Below are 18,488 nucleotides of genomic sequence, written 5' to 3' on the forward strand. Positions count from 1 at the left end.
TGTAACTCCTCACCTCCTTCTTTCCTTGCATCTGGTCCTCACACCCAAGTGGTCGTGAGGCGCTCTCCATGGTGGTGATCTGTTCAGAAGTTGTCTATTCCTTTCTATAACAGTAACCAATGGAGTACTGGATACTGACCCGTGCCATGTGACAAAGGTTTAACCTTATGTTATCCTGACCCATATCATATGTCTGGGTCCAAGAAATAAAGTTGTTTTTTACCAGCACTCCTGCATGTCATAGCCTTATTAAATGAGGACAGAAATAAACTGAATCTCTGGCAAAATTGGAACAAGCAAACTTGACAGAGAACTGGAGGAGATGGTTGCAGTGATTCCAGAATTTCCTGAAAGCAAGTGGTGAAAATGGGATCACAATTTAAATACTGAAGTAAAAGTCTACAGTTGTATAACAGGCATCATTCAGTCAGTATCAACTAGTGTTTGTCTACCTCACTGGTAAATTGCATACTTGCTGACTTACCAAGAACACATTGGCCAAATGATGGCTAGGGTGTATTTGTAATGTAGACTAGGAACTCATTTCCATGTGTGCACGTGTATATAGCCTTATAAGTACACAGTTGACAAAATATCTGTAAGAACTCTTGTTCCTTCGTCCCCCAAATTGTGGTTGTAATTTGGTATGATTTTGTTGAATTTTTAATTTTAATAATTTTCAATTAATCTTATACACTGGTGTGGGCAAAGGGACAATAAGAAGGCTGGCCAGGAAGTGGGAAGTTGCAGTTTTGGAACATGCGCACTTCCTGAGTTTTGAACACCCACACATAGCATGCGTTTTTAAAGTGCATACTTCTCAGTTTAATGATAAAATTTATTTTGCATGCTCAATACTCAATTTTTAAATGTTCTTAAGTTTGTGCAATCAAAACCAAATTGTTTTCAAGCTCAGCAAAAGCACTAATCCTTAAAAGCCAGTCTAGTAATGATGAGATTAATAACAGAAATCATTTAGAAGGTCAGCAGTATGCCTCTTGGCTATCTACATGCCAGGCTTCAACTTTCTAACTTCAGTTGCTTTTAGTATATCACTGTTGAAATAAAAGAGAAAATGAGGCTAGAGTTTTTTAAAAGCAGCTATATTGTGTGTTTTCACACTCCAGCTTGAACAGGTTAAGAGGTATTTCTCATATTCCTGTTCAGGCAGAGACTAAGCAGCAAAATCTTCACCCTGCAAAATGAATGAGTAAATGAAAACAGGAATCATAATAGTTGAAAGTGTTTTTCTGGAGCCTTAACTACAGGTATGTCTATCATACCTGCTATAGTAACCTAAGCAATTTTGTTTTAAACTACTCAAATAGATTAGTCCATTTTATGGATTAACTCTGTCCAATATTTAACGATCAAAGTGCAAACTAACAAATTCTACTTTTGTTTTCTTTTTGCCTTCCTTTAGCTCAAAAAATAGCCATTCCAGATTTCTTAAAATTTGTGTCTTAAAAACTAAACCACCCCCCACGCCCCAAAATACCCCACTAGTTCCCAGGCTAAACCTTTATTTCATCTGTCAGTGATGGTAGATTCTGCAAACCTCAGAAAAGCAGAAGTTTGACAATGGAAATGCTGACAGACCCATAACCTTATATAAATGCTGCTAATTTTTTACTGTGTTGGAAGTCCTTTACTGGGGCATTTAGTAAACTGTGTTGTGTGCAGTTCCACGTATGCCAATGAAGCACTTGTAATGGTTACTCTGTTTTAGAAATGAAAAAATAATCTAAGTTATTCAATAGCAAACATGCTGGTGCTACATCCCCTTTTATCTCCCAGTGCTAGGAGAAAAATCCTAGATATTTCAAATGTTTCAGGAGTTGTGACTGATTTGAATGATTAATGCACACCTCTTTATTTCATTAAGGATTTGCAGCACCTGCAGCAGCTCCAACAGCAGAATCTCAACCTGCAACAGTTTGTGTTGGTGCATCCAACAACCAACTTGCAGCCAGCACAGTTTATCATCTCACAAACGCCGCAGGGGCAGCAGGGTGAGTGTGACCTTTCTGGGAGAAATTTGGAGCTGGGTTCAGTAAGAATAGTCACGGGGTCCTTTTTGTGTCTTCCCCCAGTGTTGACATTCCTTAATGGAAATAGCAGTGTTGGGTTTAGGGAGAGTGTCACGGCATGAGCCTGGCCCTTTTAAAGAATTTGAAGTTCAGCCTCACCTGTGCTACATGTATCCTGCCTTCCCAGGTGAAAGGAATGAGTCAAGGGGTCACATGATGGGAGTCATGTTACTAAAAGCTGGGCCTGTTGGGGAATATGAAAGCAGCCTATGTTCAGTCAGAAAGGGTTCAAGGAGAGAGAGTGCCTGATGAGAAGAGGACAGGTGATGACTCCCCAAAGCTCATAGGCAGAAGGCCTAGGAGAGACTGGCAAGGATTGGGACTGTTGAGGGATAAGCCGCAGCTGAAACACCCTCAAGGAGCAGGACCCTGCTGGGTGAGAAGCCAAGCTATATGGGTTGCAAAGGACAGCAAACTGGAGGCGAGGCTATAAGGAAGGGGAAGCTTTACTAAAGGACTAGAAAGTATTTTGAGCCTAAAAGGAGGGCTATGTGGATACTGAAGCCCACTGTAGATTGAAAGAACTGATTGATCCTGAGGAAGAGGGCTGGAAGTTCGAGTGTTTTATGCTTATAAACCAAATCAGAAGCAGAGGTGTTTTGTGAAAACGTCAGATGCAGTTTTTGTTTGCAAGACAGAAGGTAAACTGAGATAGAGCCTGAAGCCAGACTAGGTAAGCCCTGCTACATGGACACTGTTCAGAGAACATATGGCACAGAATTTGAGTTACCTTAGAACTTCCAAAATTTGGTTCAAGGGAGCCGCAGAATCCAAATAATCTTTCTTTTAAGAGGAAAATATCCACAAAACCATTGCTTTTAGAGATTTTTTTTTAAATGTCACTGTTTATATAGGCCTACAGTTTTCATGTGGCTTTTGATGCCTTCATAATAGCAATGAATAAATCTCTTTAAATGGTTCACAAACAAGGAATCTAATCAAATGTTATGTTGACTTCTAGAAATATGGGAAGAGTTTGAAATGCATTGTTTGCCATATGTTTCTGGAACTTCCATCAGAAAGTAATTTGTATTGTCTTTTCAAGAAAATCAAAATAAGTTTCTTCACAAGCCACTCCTCTTCAGTTAAGGTTCTGTTTGTTATCTGTGACCCTGTAAATAAACACACACACATTTAAATATTGACCTGCAGCCTAGACCACAGAACTGCTTCAGAAACACAGGATTTACATTCTCTCTTTAGCTCTTCAGCCGTTAGTGTGACATAGTTAATAACTGAAATACTTGAACATGTTTACCACTGACTGCTCATGGAAATAAATTAAAGTAACATGCATGCCATAAATATACCCTTTATCTCATATTTTTGGGGTGACTTTTGCAGGGTTTCAGGGTTAAAGCTGCAGTTCGAACATCTCAAACACTGGTTCATTGATTGTGAGGGAAGGCAGACTCAGAAACTGCCTTTTGCCAAGCTGGGTTTTCTGTGTTCTAATCTTATTGCTCTATCAGGAAATTTCTTAACACAAAATTAAAGTTACTTCTGAGGTCATTAACACAGAGGTGATTCAGAGCTTTCGTTAAAGCAGGCTGAAAGCAACTTCAGTGGATAATCCTTCACTATCTGGAGTTGTACTTAGACAACACAGTGACAGGCATCTTAGACACAATTTAGTGCAGTATGCAGAGATTCTCTTTCTGTCTCATAAAAAGCCAATGGAATATTTCTGCTCTGAATGCTGAGGACTAATTACAGAAGCTGTCTTTAGTTCCTTCAGAGAAACCCCTATTGCATTTTGTGTATATATATATATCCACCCCTTTAGTAACCACAGAATAAATTTAGATTTATGTAAAGCACTTTCTGTCCGTGAGAAAATTGTGCTTTATAAGCTATGTGTATCTGTGTGTGCATGTGTGTGTGTAAATAAAGTATATCATGTAGCCACTATGAAGAGAAACGTGGCAGCTATTCTGTGTTGTTGACACTACTTGCAATAGGCGAGAAAGTGAAAAATAACTTGTCAAAGCAAAACTTACTGGGGAATCTGTACACCAGAGGTAACATGTTTACTCTTGGAAAAAAGTGCAATAGCATCATCAGTGACCCCAACTGGGCTATTCAGTCTATCCGTTCAAACTGAACCCCATGACTCAGTTTTGGAGAAACTCAGATTTCTGTTTTTTAAGTTTTTTTTACAAGATCTAGAACCTTGTAAAAATATTCAGTCTAATTTGTTTAGGCTTTGTATTTTTCAACTTCCCCAACATGCAACAGATGAGAAATTTTCTATATAAAATCGCCATGTATCTAATATAATCAACAGATTAATTTGTCTGATTACTGTTAATTGAGTGGTTTATATGAAACAAGTTTTTTTTTGTGGAGTTTTTTTTCTCCTAATAGACAGGTGAATACATCATACATGTATCCATTCTCAGAAGATGAGCCAAAGATTGAATGGAAATGGAAATTTGGAATACTCTTATCCATGGAGGTTATTTTTCCAGATCTTTATTGAAGCACACTGGTAGGGCAATGTAATGGTATTTTGCAGAGTCTTTACACATTCTGTGACTCTTCTGTTAGTAATAGACGATTTCCATCTTTGGAATTGTCAGTATGCTAGCTTTCACTATCACTAAAATTCTCTTTAAAAATAATAAAAATTTATATCTCCCATTGTGATGAGCTTTCATCCATTTTTATACCAAAAAGATTTGATTGCATGAAAGTGTCTCTCTAGGTTTACAGTAATAGTCTGAGCAGATGGGGATATTGTGCTGTCTTTCATCTAATGGAGTTTAGCAAGCAAAGGTTGACAAGGCATGGGGAAATTAACACCACAGAGAAGACTAATTGCCTTTGGACAAAACTTGCATACTATTTTGATAAAGCATGGTTTTAATATCTATATAGACAGGTGACGGGGGCGTGCAATTATAAGCCTTAAATACACTATAACCAGGCTGATCTCCAGAAACCATCACTTATTGCCAAAGATATCATTCATTATCTCCCAGCTGTTAATCTCTCTTTATAAAGTAATTGAGATGGTGATGGCAGGTCAACTCCAGTAACATCCTTTTTCAATATTCTAGACTCTTTCCAGTTCTTTTACAGACCTGGAAGCAGTACAAAGGCTTCATTTATAGCTCTGAAAAATTTTCTTTAGGACAATGGATAGAGATCAAACATCCATCCATCCATCCATCCTCATACTGATGTATAAATCGGGGACCTTCAGTATCATCAAACATACTCATAGACTTTAAAGTCAGAAGGGACCATCTTCTCTGACCTGCAATTTCAGGTCACAGAACCTCATCCACCCACTCCTGTAATAGACCCCAGTCTCTGGTTGAGTTACTGAAGACTCAAATCGTGGTTTAAAGACTTCAAGTTACAAAGAATCCACCATTTACACTAGTTTAAACCTGCAAGTGACCCAAGCCCCATGCTGCAGAGGAAGGGGAAAAAAAACCCAGAGTCTCTGCCAATCTAACCTGAGGGAAAATTCCTTCTCAACCCCAAATAGACCTTTCAGTTAGAACCTGAGCATGTGGTCAAGAATCACGAGCCAGACACCTGGGAAAGAATTCTCTGTAGTAACTCGGAGCCCTCCCCATCTAGTGTCCCATCACCGGCCGTTGGAGATTGGCTGCATGCCATTGTTACATGAAGTGCTGTAGAACATGGCAGGAATGAAAAAAGGCATTTTAAGCTGTCTGTCCATTTTGCTCAGCTGTGTCAGAGTTGTGATGGACAGCTACCCTTCTGAGAGCCTGCACCTGCAGAGTCCCATGGGGCTCAGTCTTCTCATTTTACTATTAATATATATGTGAGCCTGCTGAAAGTAAATAAAAGCTATAGAGTTCAGTGCCCTCAATATGCAGAGGAGGCTATCCAGATCTTTCACCTCACCGAACTTTTAATGCTTTTTATTTGCTAACACAGCAAATGAGTGGGAACCTGGATGAAAAGTAGTGGCTCAAGCTCATTTCAAGTAAAATGAAGGAGGAGTTAAATGGAAAGAGGAAGCACTTGGAAGAAATTGCTTAAATTGTGAGCTCTCCTATTGCTGAAGGTGCCTATCTTCAAGCAGGGTGGATTGATTTAAATTAGAGCAATTTAAAATGATCAATTTTAGTCATGATTTAAATCAGCAAGTGAGAAATCTTAATTGAAAGCATCACTTTTAATCTTGTTTTTCATTTGTACTCTTTAGTTACTTTTCTAGAGAGGTTGACTTCTGATTGGATCTGCAACCATTAAAACATATTGATTTTTGCACTAGATTTGGTGCTTCTTTTTGCTAACCAGGAGGATATGCCATAGCTATGCACACTTAAGCAATTATATAGCTTAATTTACATTTATTCAGATTCTTAATTTTTACATTGTTTATTGTGTTAGAAGATCATTTATTTACTAGATTATTTTTTTACTTGTGATTTGTCAAGCTCTTATTAGATGAAAATTCAAATTCAATTAAAAATGCACAAAACTGGCTTTTTAAAATTTGACTTTTATTAGCTAAATAAAACTCCCTTAAATGTACTGGATGCATAAGAAAAAAAGTATGAGTTCATCAAAACCCAATTTGCATTTAAAACTAATTGGTTTATTAAACAAAGGACTTATTTTTTTGTAGTTAGGAAGTTGAACTGATTATTTCTGGTCACCATGTTAAGATTTTAGAACTAGTAGATCTCATTCTCTCACACCTAGTTTTTGATTCATAGGTTGGAAGAGGAAAACAAGCTTTTCTGCTTTTTCAACTGCCAGTTTAATTTTGTATGAATTAATCGTTGAACTGAACTGGTTGAATAAATTGAAATGAAGAAAATAGTCTCTCTGTTCCTGCAGAAGAGGCTTCTGCTAGCAAAAGCTGGCTTAGTGCTTCAACTAACTAGTTCTAGGTGCTTAGCCAGTGACTAAGATGCCGAGTCAGTGCATTTCATCTCAAAAACTGGGAGGCCAAACGTGAACTCAACATCAGAGGGCTTGATATGAAACTTACTTATTCCATAAATCCTGAATACCTTGATGTTATTCTTGACCCACATACTCTTTAGAGCTCACACCGAGAAAACTGAAGCGAAGGTTAGCATACCAAACAACATTCTTATCAAGTTGTTTACATAAAAGTGAGGTGTGAACATGTCCAATCTGATCGAACAGCACCGCCACTTTGCTGCTTCTCTGCTGAATATGCCTTTGCAATGTGGGCAAGATCCCCTCACGCAAAGAAGCTAGACCCTCTACTTGACATTGTCTGCTGCTATATTACAGGATGCCTTAAGCCTACTCACATCAACAGCCTCTATATCCTCATAAGTGTTGCTCCTCCTGATATACACCAGGAAGTTGTTACTAGTGTGGAGCTCACAAGGTATTGCATAGATCCAAGACATACAGCGTATGATATAACACTGACTGAGTCAACTGAAGTCTTGGCAAAGTTTTCTTGCCACCATTAAACACCTAATATTATCACCCACAAAGGATCAGTTATGGCAAACGAGTAGAGAATGACCCTGTAGCTTGTGCACTCTGGCTCTTGCCTGTTGAGCACATACCACCCGGTGCAGATCAACCCTGGACTACATGGTGTTGCCTAAATCGGCTCTGCACTGGAGTTGGTTGATGACATGATGAACAAGTGGGGCTGCACCACAGGCCCCAACACCTGTGATTGCAGCAGAGACCCTCAAAATGTGAAGTATTTCATTCAATGCCAAGTGCTTGAGCATGAGTGCTCTTCCCGTGACATGCTGGAATTCAAGATCGGGCAATCACGTGCACAGATGTGGCAGGAAGCAATCTGAGAACACAACAAGAAGAAGCCAGTGATCTCTACCAGTTCAGTAGTTTGACTTTCTTTAAAACTTGTTAGCAAAGATGCACAGCTTAATATTTTACTATAATGTATTAAATCATTTAAGTAAGTTTAGGTCTTAACATAGGTTGTCATAATTTCAAATTCAATTTTAAATAGGTTTATTTTAAAAAAATCTGTATTTAATTTAAATAAAAATATCGGATACATTTAAATTTTAAAAAAATATATTTTTTTAAGGTGCTTTTTTTATCACCCTGCCTCAAGTCTTCAAACAGGTGCTCAGTGTTGGAGTCCTGTTGGAATCCTCACTGCTTCTAGGCATCCACATTGCATCAGTGGCGAGAAATGCTGCATTTCATCTTAGATTGGCAATACAACTTCTCCCTTTGCATTGTATTTGGGTCTCCATCAGAACACAGTTTTTCACCTTTGGGCTGGACTGCTGCAACACATTCTGCCAGAATCTGATCCTAAAGGACACTTGTAAACAGGAAATGGTGCAGCATGTAATAGTTTTGTCAACTCAGTGGAGCAGATTGATGGGAACACATCAGATCAGTACTCTGCTCCTCTGTCTGGCTCTCAATACAGTCCCAGTTATGGTTGTTCAAGGACCTGGTCCTAATCTTGAGATACCTTAATGGAAGAGGAAACCTAGATAGAGCAAAGGCCACTACTTTCTTCAATCCTCTTCCCCCTGAAACACAACTACACTCAGCAGAGATGCTTCAGATAAGTGTTTAATGTATAAAGAGTACTACAGAACCCCTTTTCCCACCAGATATTTCCCAATTTTGTTGTGAATCTCACAATGCTGTCTTGAAAGCTAACCTCTGGGATATGACCACTAGAAAATCTAGTGGCTTTACAGAGTAAGGGGGAGGGGATTTTTTCCTTTTTTAGATGGAAAATATGCCTCTGTTATGAGATCAGTTAGATATGTGAATTATATATTACACATCTTGGCTACCTTTTAAAAAATTACTCTGTGCAAGTCTATACAAGAATGAGTTTAATTTTCCTGTGTTAATTTTAGACAGTAAGAACTGAGTTTCAGATTGTTCCTTGGGGATTGCTGGCTGGCAGGGAGAGTTTTTGCCTTGAGCTATTAATTCCCATTGGTCATTAACTGTTCCAGGAAATTTTGTGAGCTGAGGTAAGTAAATTTGTTTTAATTCTTTTAAAATGAAAAGTAAGGATCTCTCAAACACCCTTACCTTTCCAAACACATTCATTCTATTAGAGCACCATATGTATTATGATTGGCATTGCTACTGTAATGGCAATCACACCATCATGCTCTTAACATCTGTGGCGAGAGCTAATCAAAAATGGTTTGTGTTTCTAGTCTTATGTTAGAGTTAAAGTATTCATTTTTAAGTGAAAAGCCTAATGTGTCTTTGAAAATCTTAATTTGCTCTTCTCCTGGGAAGATTTTTTCCTACTTTTAAACTATCTAAAGCATACAGAAGGGTTTGAAATGCACAAAATCACGGTAGTTACATAAAAGGTGCATTTTATGTATACACTATCTCCTAAAAGATTAAATAAATCATACAGTCAGATAAGCTGACTGAAAACTTATGTGGATCCAAAAGACAAACCACCAACAATGTGGACACAAGAACAAATGGATATAAACTGGTCATTGGGAAGTTTAGACTTGAAATTAGACGAAGGTTTCTAACCATCAGAGGAGTGAAGTAGTGGGGGCAAAAGACCTATCTGGCTTTAAGATTAAACTTGATAAGTTTATGGAGGAGATGGTATGCTGGGATAACATGATTTTGGTAATTAATTGATCTTTAAATATTCACAGTAAATAGGCCCAATGGCCTGTGATGGGATGTTAGATGGGGTGGGATCTGAGTTATTACAGGAAATTCTTTCTTGAATATCTGGCTGGTGAATCTTGCCCATATGCTCAGGGTTTAGCTGATCGCCATATTTGGGGTCGGGAAGGAATTTTCCTCCGGGGCAGATTGGAAGAGGCCCTGGAGGTTTTTCATCTTCCTCTGTAGCATGGGGCACGGGTCACTTGCTGGAGGATTCTCTGCTCCTTGAAGTCTTTAAACCGCGATTTGAGGACTTCAATAGCTCAGACATGGGTGAGAGGTTTTTCGCAGGAGTGGATGGGTGAGATTCTGTGGCCTGCGTTGTGCAGGAAGTCAGACTAGATGATCATAATGGTCCCTTGTGACCTTAATATCTATGAAACAAATAAACTGAAAATAACCTGATTCCCTGAAATTTCCAGTGTGTACTACTACTAGTAATATTTTGTACATAATTAAATGCCATTCATTAGAGAATCTGAATGCTTGACAAACATCTTGTTTATTTTGTTTTCAACAAATGACGTAAGGCTCTAGACCCTTACAAATGCTTTAAAATGCAAACTGCAACAAAAACAAAAATAGTAGCAGATGAGCTGCCAGTCATAAAAAGCAAAACATCTACAAAACTGCTCTCAGAAAGCCCGGTGCTTCACACACAGAATATCAGGGTTGGAAGGGACCTCAGGAGATCATCTAGTCCAACCCCTTGCTCAAAGCAGGACCAGTCCCCAACTAAATCATCCCAGCCAGGTCTTTGTGAACCCTGACCTTAAAAACAGTCTAAGGAAGGATATTCCACCACCTCCCTAGGTAACCCATTGCAGTGCTTCACCACCCTCCTAGTGAGAGAGTTTTTCCTAATATCCAACCTAAACCTCCACCACTGCAACTTGAGACCATTACTCCTCGTTCTGTCATCTGTTACCACTGAGAACAGTCTAGATCCATCCTCATTGGAACCACCTTTCAGGTAGTTGAAAGCAGCTATCAAATCCCCCCTCATTCTTCTCTTCTGAAGACTAAATAATCCCAGTCCCCTCAGCCTCTCCTCATAAGTCATGTGTTCCAGCCCCCTAATCATTTTTGTTGCCCTCCGCTGGACTCTTTCCAATTTTTCCACATCCTTCTTGTAGTGTGGGGCCCAAAACTGGACACAGTACTCCAGATGAGGCCTCACCAATGCTGAATAGAGGGGAATGATCACGTCCCTCGACCTGCTGGCAGTGCCCCTACCTATACAGCCCAAAATGCCGTTAGCCTTCTTGGCAACAAGGGCACACTGTTGACTCATATCCAGCTTCTTGTCCACTGTAACCCCTAGGTCGTTTTCTGCAGAACTGCTACCTAGCCACTTGGTCCCTAGTCTGTAGCAGTACACGGGATTCTTCCATCCTAAATGCAGGACTCTGCACTTGTCCTTGTTGAACCTCATCAGATTTCTTTTGGCCCAATCCTCTAATTTGTCTAGGTCCCTCTGTATCCTGTCCACACCTTAAGCCCTCTCAGAATGCCCTCTCAAATAGATGGATTCAGAGAACGTGGAAAAATGGGGGTTGCCATACCAACTCTTAATGAGACCAATCGATTAAGGTGGGCTGCTATCAGCAGGATTGCAAGTAAGGCAATATTGTGTAAAGGGATGCCAGTCTCACAAGCACACATGTCCTAGTCTATTTTGTCTTTATAATAAGTCAAGACAGAACTTTAAATGCTAGAAATCAACAGGTATTTAGTGCTGATCCTGCAGTACTGGTACAGTTACTGTTCATGGCAAGATGCTCCAGTTAACAAGTACAGTGTCACCTTCTGCTCGGCTTCGGGTTCTGAATGGCTTTTAGGTGTAGCTCTGTGCAGAATGTGTTGCAATAGTCTAATGTCAAGGTAATAAAGGACTGGATTGATGGTAGTGAGGTCGATATCTGAAAGACGAGTTAGTTTCCTGGCCAGAGATTCTAAAAAGACCCCCAAATTGCGAATTCATGACAACTGGTTGAAAGATCCTAAGTCAAAGGGACAGGTTTAATCTTTTTCCATATTCTTTGGTTTCTTCCCCCATCCTACCATTATTTCTTTAGTCTATCCAGACTGAGCTTCAACCAGCTTGCTCTCTGTCATTCTCCGTCTCTACCAGAAATAAATAAATGCTTGATCACATCTTTTGGGTTGGATAAAATGAATATGGAAATCTTGGGTGTACTCAGTATGCTCAAAACATTCAGTTCATGCCTCCTCACTAATTCTTCTAACATACGCACATAAGAACAAGATGAGGGAGAGAGTGGCATTGTGTTGAACCCTGCAGTAGAAAGTCCTTGAAGCAGAAGAGATATTGCCCAAAACCAGCCTTGTCTACACTACAGAGATGTGTCAATGCAAGTTGTGTTGCCTGATTTTAGGAGGTTAATATTATTTTGGATAATATGGATTATAGGCTCACCAATTTATCTGACCAGAAGATAAGGTTCTTGTCCCAGAATTAGGCTACACAGAGTTGGCAAGGACCCTTGGGTTGTATGACAAGGACATATATGACAAATATAGCCTTAAAGACTTTTATTAAGATAAATGGAATAGTAATCAAATGGTAAAATAATCAGTTACAAAGGTGGTAATAATGTTCTAGAAGTACATGTGATATTATGTACAATAAAGCTTTTCATTAATATGCTCATACCCTTGATAACTTGGTGGTAAGAGACAAAGAACCGGCTTCGCCTCTGGCATGCCAGAAGGGTTCAGGTCCATGTTCCTTAATTCTTGAGTGGGAGGTGCAGAGCTTAGGTGACGCTGAAGAGCTAAGAGCTAAAGAAGCTAACTTGGAGTTTTACTTAACTAATTAACTTAAACTTACAATTAAGAAATAATAGACTAGTAAACAAAGAACTAAGACCAAAGAAGCTTTGAAGCTCAGAAGCTTAGAAAACTGAAGCCTCCTTCAGTTGGCATAGTGGGTCTTATAGAGCGTAAGAACTTGAGCCCTCCTTCTGTGTCCAGACTTACTTACCTCACCCACAAAATGTTAGAGTACACTTACTCCATAGGCTGGTATGTTTGTACATATTGATGACATATACATACATATTAATGACATTGGCTTATTCTCACATGTGTTGTTTCTGTCCTAATAGGTTATTTTGTTTCTTTCCTTGTGTACCTGTTAGTTTAAAGAGGGTATGAATTTATGAAGCCCCCTATGCTACCCTGCTTCAACGCATCCTATATCTATCTGTGTTAAAGTTCGCAGTTATATATGGACCTTGTGGTTTAGCTCATCACCACCTATTTAAATGAAAGGTCCCAAACGTATGCACACTAACTTTGCCTTAGCTCAACATAAAGGATGTGGCCTGTAGGTCCCTTGCGTTACAGCCAAAACATACTCTAATATAAACCTGTTATAATAAAGTAAATAAACCCATAAGAAAATAAGAAACTGATAAGAAAAGATATATAAGCAAGCAGGCTAGCCCTATAAGGCTATATATGCCAACGATCAAATAGCGCTATAATTACATCGCTGGTGCATGTTCAGACAACACTCTTCTGTCAGCAGAGTGAATCCATGCTTGGTGCTCTAGTATCGGCAGAGAGAGCTGTGCACGGTGGATAGCTATCCCACTGTGCTACTCGCCACCTTCTGTAGCTAGGAGTTGTGGGAAGGCAGAATAGATTGCAGTGCATCATGGGTGCTGACTCAACATCTCATGATGCAGTTTTTTCCGTCCCATCATTCCACAGGCTTCTGACTGCATTTTGCCGTATTTTTGAATGATCCCTGTTTACTGTGCACCCGCCATCTCTGTCTGGAAGGATGAATCCTGCACTGCTGTCTACTGTTGTGGTCACTGTTATGAACACATCGTGGCTAGTCATACAGGATATTATGTGCACCCAATATGAACAGGAAGTGGAGGTGCTTGACTTTCTATGTGCCATGGAAAAAACACCAGATTACTTTTGGCATCCACCGAGCAGCTGAACACGGTGGATCGTTGCTTTTGGGCTCACAAAACAAGCAGTGAGTTGTGGGATCGCATTATTGTGCAGGTCTGGGATTATGAGCAATGGCTGCAGAACTTTCGGATACGGAAAGCCACTTTCCTGGAACTGTGTGTGGAGCTCGCTCCAGCACTGTGGTGCAAGGACACCACAATGAGAGCTGCCCTCTTGGTGGAGAAGCGCATGGCAGTCGCTGCATGGAAGCTGGCCACTCCAGACTGCTACCAGTCAGTCATGAATCAGTTTGGAGTCAGGAAGACCACTGTTGGGGCTGCGTTAACGCAAGTGTGCAGAGCCATTAATCAGATTCTGCTATGAAGAACTGAGACTCTTGGCAATGTGCGTGAAATAGTGGATGACTTCGAGGCAATGGGATTCCCTAACTGCGGCGGGGCGATAGATGGCACACATATCCCAATTTTGGTCCCGCGCCATCTTGCAACGGAGCACATCAATAGAAAGGGGTACTTCTCTGTGGTATTGCACATGCTTGTGGATCACCATAGTCATTTCAGGGACATCAGAGCGGGATGGTCCGAAAAGGTTCATGATGCACGCATCTTCAGGAATACTGGCCTGTACAGAAAGCTGGAAGTAGGAACTTTCTTTTCAGAACAGAAGATTCCAATTGGGGATGTTGAAATGTACATCCTGGGAGACCCAGTGTACCTCTTACTTCCATGATTCATGAAGTTTTACACGGGAAACCTGGACAGCAGCAAGGAGCGCTTCAACCATAGACTAAGCAGGTGCAGAATGATCGTAGAATGTGCCTTTGGCAGATTAAAAGCACACTGGCACTGCCTTTATCACAGGTTAGACCTAAATGAGGAAATTACCGCCATGATCATGTTGCGTGCTCCATAATATTTGTGAGGCTAAGGGTGAAGAGTTTCCCTCGGGGTGGAGTGTGGATCGTCTGGCGGCTGATTTTTAGCAGCCAGAACAAGGGCTATTAGAAGGGCACAACAGAGGGCTATTTAAATCAGGAAGGCTTTGAGACACCATTTTGACAGTGAGCTCCAGTAATGTGTCTTTCTATACAGCACTCTGTCATGCTTTAATTGCCGCCTTGTATGAACATTTTGATGATTCCTGACCGTGATTTGTACTCAGCAAATAATCAAACTGCCACTGTGTATTCATTCCATTAGCATCCACTGTGTGTAGGAGATAAATAAAGATAGGTTCTCTTTTAGAGAGTATATTTTTATTAAATACCAATTAACACACACAAGGCTTGGTGGGAAGGGAGATAACAGTGAAGGGCAGTGTCTGCTCTTATAGCTGTGTGTAAGTCCAGTTATCATTTTGGAAGCTGTACAAAGGGGTGAAGTGAATGGGATACCGAGACGGGCCGGGAAGTTGCAAGGAATGTGTAGGAGCAGTTTGGGGGGGGGGCATGGAAAGCAGTTCTGTAACGGCTGCAGGGGGCACTGAGCACACATGAATTCAGCCTGCAGCATTATTAGGGACTTCAACATTTCCATTTGCTCCTCCATCACTTTTATCATCCTCTCCTGGCCCATTAAAATTCGCTCCTGGCTTTCCTTTTTCTCCTACCTGTCTATTTTATAATTTTATTTTAAAATCTCTCTCTCTGCACACCCTGTGTTCTTGGTTTTCAGCCTTTGAGGATTGGAGCACCTCTCGAAACATATCCTCCTTGTTCGCTTCCTTATCTGGCAAAAGGCACTCTGCCATTGTGTAGGGGGTTCCCCTGAAGGCCATATCTGCAGAAGCACAAGAAACAATAAACAGAAGCATGATTGTTAGTGCATGCACAGCATCAAATTATAGTAAAATGCACCTTTTTAAAAACACAAATCAGTTTCTCACTGTCCCTTGGCAAGCACAGAGCTCGACGAATGCCCTAAACTTGGTGAGTAAAGCCTGGGGAGCGCTCAAAATGGGGCAAAAGATCCCAGATTTTTTTAGGGGGATCACTGCAGGCAACTAGGGACAATATTGTAAATTCTGCCACCTTTTCCACTGGTGGGGGTCACTGAAGCTGATATGTCACTCCTGAGGGTAAGCAAGGATGCAAATGTGTATCTCCTGCATGTGTGTGGCTTCAGACCAGGTCCCTATACTGCTCGCCTGTGTGCCGCTTTGATCCCTGCACAAGTGATTGCCAATTGGCATGGGAAAGTTTCCTGCAGCGGGGGAAGGAACAAAGTAGCTCTGCCAAGGAACCTTCGGCAGAGGATTGGAGCGTACCTCCAGAAAGTTTCCTAGAGATCTTTCTGGAGGATTCTTGTGAAATCTTGGTGTGCATTAACACGCAGTTCCGCTGCACTGCTTAGCTGCACGGGGGAATGTGAAGTACATGCAATCACAGCTAGTCTTGTACATTTCTATCCCATCATCCACTTCTGTAATATACAAAGCAAAGGACAGCTCTGCCTCATAACCGAGCAGCATCAACTTAAAAAGATCACTTACCAGAACTCTCCTCTCCTGCATCATACACACCAGAAACTGACTGCTGGGGCTGACTAGACCCTTCTGGAGTGGAAAAGAGGTCCTGACTCGCCACACCAGCAGGCGGCCCTGAAGTGTGTCCACATCATCCTCAGACTCAACCTCCTTGTCCACGACTTCGTCCTTGGGGTTGAGTCCGCTGTCTCGAGACCCACCGAAGTATCCATGGGACTCTTGGCAATGTAGGTGAAGTCGCCGCTGAGAATGATGTCCAGCTCCTTATAGAAGGCAGATCTTCAACGCAGCACCAGAGTGATGGGTTTGACTACCTTGCCTTCTGGTATGCCTGCCTCAGCTCCTTTATCTTTGCATGGCACTGATGTGTGTCCCATTCATAGCTCTTATCCAACATGCCATGAAAAATCTGACCATAGGTTTTGAAGATCCTATGCCTGGAGCTGAGCTGGGACTTAACAGCCTCCTCTCTCCACAGTGCTAGCAGATCCAAGAACTCAGGTGTGCTCGAAGCAGGCGAGTGTTTGCTGCGTGGAACTGCCATGGTCACCTGGGAAGATGTGATGTGAGCTGTCCACGCCAAGCAAACAGGAAGTAACATTTCAAAAATTCCTGGGCCTTAAAAGGGGGAGATGTAGAAGCCTATGTACTGGGTGCAGGGCAGTGGAGTTCGAACTGCTGATCAGAGTGATCAGGATGGGCATTTTGGGACAACTCCTGGAGACCATTTACAGCGACATAGCCAAGCGCAGTGTCTACACTGACACTTTGTCTATATAACTTTTGCCACAAAAAGCTCTGCGTCTCTTGTCGAGGTTGTTTTATTTTGTCGGCAAAGCAGGAAAGTTTTGTCGGCGAAATATTGTAATGTGTACACCCCCACTGTTTTGTCAATGAAAGCTGATGTTTGTCGACAAAACTCTGTAGTGTAGACAAGGCCTAATCCCAAGGATTTCTTGAGAGAAAATAACATAACCACCAAAAGATAAGTACAATCTACTTCTGCAGTCACCAGATGAGTAAAAGCCTCATGATTAGGATGGAGTGAATAATTGCTTTGTTTTGTTGTATGGGGGCTGAACCAAAAATCTGAGGGGGTGGGGGGGAAACCAGCTACCTTAGTTTGTTTCTAAACCAAAACTGATTTTTTTTTTTTTTTTTTTTAGTTGCTGAAATTGAAAAAAATCAAAGTTTTGGGGTGAACAAAACATTTAATTTAACCCAAAATTAATTTTTTCAGTGGGTCATTTCAGGTTGTTTTTGGGTGTGTTTTACCCTAGCTTTGTTTTTAAATTAGCTACATTTTGAAACAAAACATTCACAATTTTTGTCACCGAAACTTTTGCCAAATTGAACCTTAATTTGTGAATAGCTTTGGTGCTCTGAAAAATGCATTTTTCAGCAAATTATATATTCACAATTTTTTTTTGCCAACTTTACTCATGATCAGTGGTGGTAAAGGCAGTTGAGAGATCTGATGACATCAGCATGGACACCTAATTTTTATCCGTCATCAGTATATCTCCAGGTGACATCACCAGACCAGTCTGAGCCTTTCATCTTTAGGTCACCAGTTGGAATTCATTGCAGGTCAGTAAAAATGAAAAGTCCATTACTGTGAGTTGGCTGAGTGATTTATTAATTGCAACTGGAGTTTCAGTCAAATTTTCAGACAGATGTCCACATCATAGAAACCACCACCACAATTAGAGCTAATTGGAGAGTCTCAACAAAGGCACGATGGATTAATTGTGCCCTCTTGCTCTCAGTGGTCCTTGCGGGGCAGGGTTGAAGCACATTGACTACGTGTGGGGAAGTTTGGATCGCTACTGCCTATGCTGAACCTCTTCTATGCATAAACAGAGGGCTTTGTTCTCCATGAATATCAACCCTGAACATTTCATCGCCACTGTATTTTATTTCTAAAATGTTTTAATTAACAAATTAAACATTCTCCAATTAACTTTTTTAAAATGAAAATGTTTCTTTCCCACTTGGGATTTCCCCCCAACCCCCAAAAAGTCTGGGATTATTTCCAGGGTTCAAAATCCGTTTCCTGCCCTCACTCCTTTACAGTAAGCGACAAACATCAGTGGTACCTCTGCTGTCTGGGTGAGGTTCATATTTCTGTGAAGTGCAGCATCCACCGCTCTTTTCTTCCCAGAGCTCATAAAGGTCAGGAACTTAGACTCAGAAAACACCTCATGGAGAAGGCGATGAAGCCCCAGTCAGATCAGGGCCGGGGACCCTGCCTGGTGCATTATTGTCACCAGGCTGGCAGTGCCCCTCTGAGCACGAGCTCAGAAACAGAGTCTA

The 18,488-nt window shown here is 40.9% G+C and overlaps 1 protein-coding gene across 4 annotated transcripts in view; it reads left to right on the top strand.

Annotated features, from left to right (window-relative positions):
* POU2F1 (POU class 2 homeobox 1) overlaps positions 1–18,488 on the top strand; it is a 180,865-nt gene that overhangs the window by 116,474 nt on the left and 45,903 nt on the right. For all 4 annotated transcript variants that reach the window (XM_074972221.1, XM_074972230.1, XM_074972239.1 and 1 more), the window contains exon 7: positions 1,886–2,012. In XM_074972221.1, the coding sequence (XP_074828322.1) occupies positions 1,886–2,012 (127 nt within the window). The remainder of the gene's footprint in view (positions 1–1,885; positions 2,013–18,488) is intronic.

The sequence above is a fragment of the Natator depressus genome, chromosome 1 (genome assembly GCF_965152275.1).
Source record: "Natator depressus isolate rNatDep1 chromosome 1, rNatDep2.hap1, whole genome shotgun sequence".
NCBI lineage: Eukaryota > Metazoa > Chordata > Testudines > Cheloniidae > Natator > Natator depressus.